Genomic DNA, 4,549 nt, shown 5'->3' on the forward strand with positions numbered 1-4,549 from the left:
TTTTCTAATAGAATGTCCATCCTACTATCTGACTGATTATTTTAAACTTAATGCAGAGCTTGAATCTGAACAAATTACTGTTTTTAATGGTTTTATGTCTTCCATTGTAAAGCTAATTATATTGCAAACATTTCCCCTGTGTATACTGATAATCCATCTGAAATTCGTTTTACTATTTTTATATTGAATTCTGGTATGTTTTTAAGCTAGCTAATATATAAAAAAAAAAAAATATGAATCCAATAAGTGTTTATGTTTGTTTTTTTTGTTTTTTTTTTTTAGCTTTTTTATGGTCTTCTGGAGGATATAGAACAATTCATTGTTGTTTAAAGTGCATTGAAAAAGTATCGACAGCCATTAAACTTTCTTTGCATTTGGTGATTACTTTTTTTTTCACACACCTTCATTGTGTTTTATTCAGGGTTCCTCAAATAGACTTATACAAACTAGATCACAATTATGAAATACTAGGATAATAATTATCTTTTTTAGACAAAAATGTCACAAGTGGGAGGTTTGTTCCAAATGTCGTCACAGACCCTTGATTAAATTTAGGTCTGAATGTTGACTTCAACATTATACATATCAGAATCGGAAATTATTTGTTGCCTAGTAGTGTTTTTATACATATGAGGAATTTGTTGTGTAAATAGATGCTACACATAGACAAGAAAGCATGTGGTTATCATAAATAAATAGTGGAATATAAAAAAAATTGAAACAACAAATTTGAATTGTATGTGAAGTGGCCGCAACAACATTAAACAACAAACAACAAAAGTATGATGAACATACTTTAATACATTTTTTTGATGTTCTTGAGTGTTAAGGATATTTATTTTGAAGGAAAAACCTTTCAATTAGTCGCAAGTGTTTTGCAGCGTGAAATATCCATCCACTTTCTCATCAGATCTGATCATTGTACCTGTCTGTGTTGAGAAAAAATATTTCCAGATTTCCATGTTGCTGCCTTGCTGCGTTGTGGCTTGTCTTTTTCAAGTGTAATATATAAAATCTGACAGTAGCATGGAAAGAAGTGGAAAATTAAAAGAGTAATGCATACCTATGCAATGGATTCTAAGTTCCTTCTTTTCAGCACAACAGCAACTGAATACTGAAGTACAGAGTTATGCTATGAAAATCAAGAAAATTATTTCATGTAATGTATTTAGAAGGTAACAAAAACAATCTCTAGTTGATTTCATAGTTGTTATATAGTTCTTTATTTAAATTTTATTTTTCACACACTTTCCTGCTGTTTATCTGAGTTTTCTGTTCCTTATTCCTTTTTTACACGAATGAAGGATGATGAAAATAAGTTGTTAAACATTTTTTTTTTTTTTTTTGCATTTCCATGCAGTTCATTTAAATTGATTTAGACTGTGCCTGAATTAATGAAATAGAAATAATTTGTGGAGCAAATGCATTGTTCATTATTGACCTTTCACAATGTTTTTTTTTTGTTTGAAGTTTGAAAGAAAACCTCACATTTTCCAAAGTTAGAATTGACTTTTCAAGCTCAGAATATTAAATTTATTATTTCCTGGAAAAATAAAATACAACTGAAGGCTACAGCAATAACAAGTTTGTTCGTACTTCTGATGGTTTTGATTGCATTAAGTCAGAGGGACATAGCAGTACAAAGCCTGTTTGTGAACACACTGCAGCAAAACACTGAGAAATACTATCAGGTTGCCTTGCTAATGGTTTTCTGCATTATCAATTCAGGACAACAATCATCAAGTTCTACTGGTTTTACGGCTTAAAACAGAAACATGGTTAGACTGGGTGTGATACTATCTGACATCTGACTTCTAAAGTAAAAAAATGCAACTTAACAAAGGAATCTTGTCACTGGGCTATTTGCTTACCTTTCAACTTCATTTTTGTATTAAAATAGCTGCAATAAATCCTACATCGAATTACAGCTAAAAAAAAGATCTGACAAGATTGTTTAAAAAAAAATCATCACTAAGTACATTATGCATAATTATTATTACATTTTTTCATCATCTATACTTATAGTTATTAAAGCAAACATGTATTGTGGTTGACAAATCAGTTTGACAACAATGGTTCAATATGGCTGAAAATGAATCAAAATATCAGCCTCCCATGTCAGTCAAGGTTGATAACTATTGATTAAGTTTTTATTTTACCTATTTCAAATTAGGACTGGGGCAAAATCCCAATTCAAATTGTAACTATAACTATTTTAACATAACCTTAAAAATAAAAAAAAAAGAGACCAGCTCCACCACCAACCTATCTTGGCTAGTCTGTGAGAGACTGAGAGACCAAATACTTTCCTCTGCCTACATTCCCCAGAATGCCGTGTGGTTCAGAATCGAAGTTCAGTGAATTTAAGGAACATTTCATTGAATATATTTCATTTTTATTTTTGTAATGTATTTTTGATCAAGCGTCTGTCATGATGTCCTTTTTTCCCCAGCTCTCATTGTGGCCTAATGTCTTTAACTGAGATAATTACAGTAAAAGTACCTAAAATATCCAGGGTCAAGAACGAACTAAATCATGCTATCCTAAAATACTTGCAACTCTTCAATAAACATTATTTCCATTCACAGTGTGAATTTTGTGTTTTTGAGGGGCATTTTCAGGTTTCCATTTTTAGTTTGTGGTTAATGGGATGTTGTTGTTGCACAGTTCAGGCCTGATATAAGGTTGAGGCCAATGTGTTTACAGAGGCAGGAAAGTGGAAGCGCAAGGGAGGAAGGAAGGAAGAAAGTAAGGCCTGCTATTAAAAGTCTGTTGGTTTTTATTGTGCTAATGACAGACCCAGACCTTGGTCTTCTGTCCTTGTCCAACAGGAAAAGCTAGCAACATAATCCTTGGCTAAATCCTCTCTGTTTTTGTTTTACAGCAAGAGGAAGAGTATCAGTGCCTACTTCAGCCATCTAAAGGTAAAATGATGTCCAAAAATCCTTTTTCCTTTTCATATGCTAAAGAGATGTTGGTAGACAGAGTTTCAAAACTTTTTATCTTCTGTTGTTTTGTATGTTACAGATGTTCGGTGGTAGAAAGGAGATGGATCTCCTGAAAAAGGAGCTAGAAGAGGAGTTAAAGCTAAACAGTGAGGATGTGAGGAGTCATGCATGGTACCATGGACCCCTGACCCGCGAGGTGCACATACCACAATACATATACTACCAATACTAATAACATGCTGTTGTTTTCTGCTTAAAGATGTAAAAAAAAAAACTCCCCAATACAAATTTAGTAAACTGCCATCAATGTGGGCAGGGCACATGAGGCCCTAATGCTACATTCAGACCGCACGCTGCAGAAGCAGCAGAAGCAGCTAGATTACATGCAAAGTCTATGGTTGATGCACTTTAAGGCGCAGCAAAAGGTCCTCCAGTGCATTTTGAGCAGCTGCAGCAGCACATCTGAGCAGCTGTAGGAGTGCCTTATGAGCTTCTGAGCATCCAGCGAGTACGACTTCAGAAGCAGCAGCTGCTGGAGCTGGAAAAATTTAACTTTTGCTGCTCGATGTGCCACATCAACCAATCAGTGAAGCTGATCTGGGAGCTGGCAGGGCACTGCTGATGCAGATCGCTATGATCACTCCTCTGAAACAGTTTATTTATGCTAAATTAACTTAAAATGTCGAAACCTGCCGGCAAAATATGTTCACTTTTATTATTCTGGTGCCTGCAGTTTGGGTTACGTACGTTAAAAATGCCTTCCAGCTGCCGTGATCAGTAGCTGAAAACTGCAAAGAGGCAACCGGGCCAGAGGCTGCCGTTGAACGGGATTTCTAGGGACAGAGCTCCAGCAGCTATTTGAAAGCAGGATGGTAATCTTGATGAACCGACTGCACAGATGAAGTTTTCTGGAGTACTTTCTTACAAAAACATAATAAAACAATGTTTTACCCACTTAGAACAGCAAATAGAGCACTCCGCCACTGAATACAGGAGCAGCAGAAGAATCTGATGCATCTGGACACACTTTACAGGACGTCTGACCTTAATGTTGACAAGCATAAAAAATAATGCAGCAGAAACTTTTTTGCTGCTTCTAGTGCTTGCAGTCTGAAAGTAGCATTATTCATTTAAATAAGCCAAGCGACTCTCTAAATGTCTTCTGCCATTGTTACTGGCAAAGAAAGGATACGGTAGCTCCGCCCGTCAGACCCACGTTTCGACCGTGCAGTTACTGTAGAGCAGCAAAGATGCTTCAGCCACACTTCAGAACTAAACTTGTAAAAGCATAAAAAATAAAGTAGCACTTGCTCCGTGCGGTCTGAACGTATTAGAAGCAAGGCTGAATGTGGAGATGAAGAGTGGGGGTCTATTGGGGTGTGGTAGGGATTAGCGAAAGTGGCAGCTATCTTAATTTGAAGTAAAACTACAGAGGTGAAGGATTTTTTTTTCTTTTTACCCTTTAACCACAGCCGATGGCTCAAGGTGCTGACTCAGCAATGTCCGAAGCCAGCACTGCTTTGGCAGTGGAGAAGAAGATTACTTGTCTGAGTTGGTTTTGTACCTGAACATAGAGCTGTAATGATGACAGCATATACAGT

The 4,549-nt window shown here is 36.0% G+C and overlaps 1 protein-coding gene across 1 annotated transcript in view; it reads left to right on the top strand.

The window, feature by feature from the left end:
• LOC107101801 (breast cancer anti-estrogen resistance protein 3 homolog) overlaps window positions 1–4,549 on the top strand; it is a 38,587-nt gene that overhangs the window by 15,676 nt on the left and 18,362 nt on the right. Inside the window, exons 7-8 of the mRNA XM_015400858.1 lie at window positions 2,885–2,924; window positions 3,028–3,144. Of these exons, the coding sequence (XP_015256344.1) occupies window positions 2,885–2,924; window positions 3,028–3,144 (157 nt within the window). The remainder of the gene's footprint in view (window positions 1–2,884; window positions 2,925–3,027; window positions 3,145–4,549) is intronic.

Source organism: Cyprinodon variegatus, unplaced genomic scaffold, assembly GCF_000732505.1.
Source record: "Cyprinodon variegatus isolate N-32 unplaced genomic scaffold, C_variegatus-1.0 Scaffold1155, whole genome shotgun sequence".
In the NCBI taxonomy this organism is placed as follows: domain Eukaryota; kingdom Metazoa; phylum Chordata; class Actinopteri; order Cyprinodontiformes; family Cyprinodontidae; genus Cyprinodon; species Cyprinodon variegatus.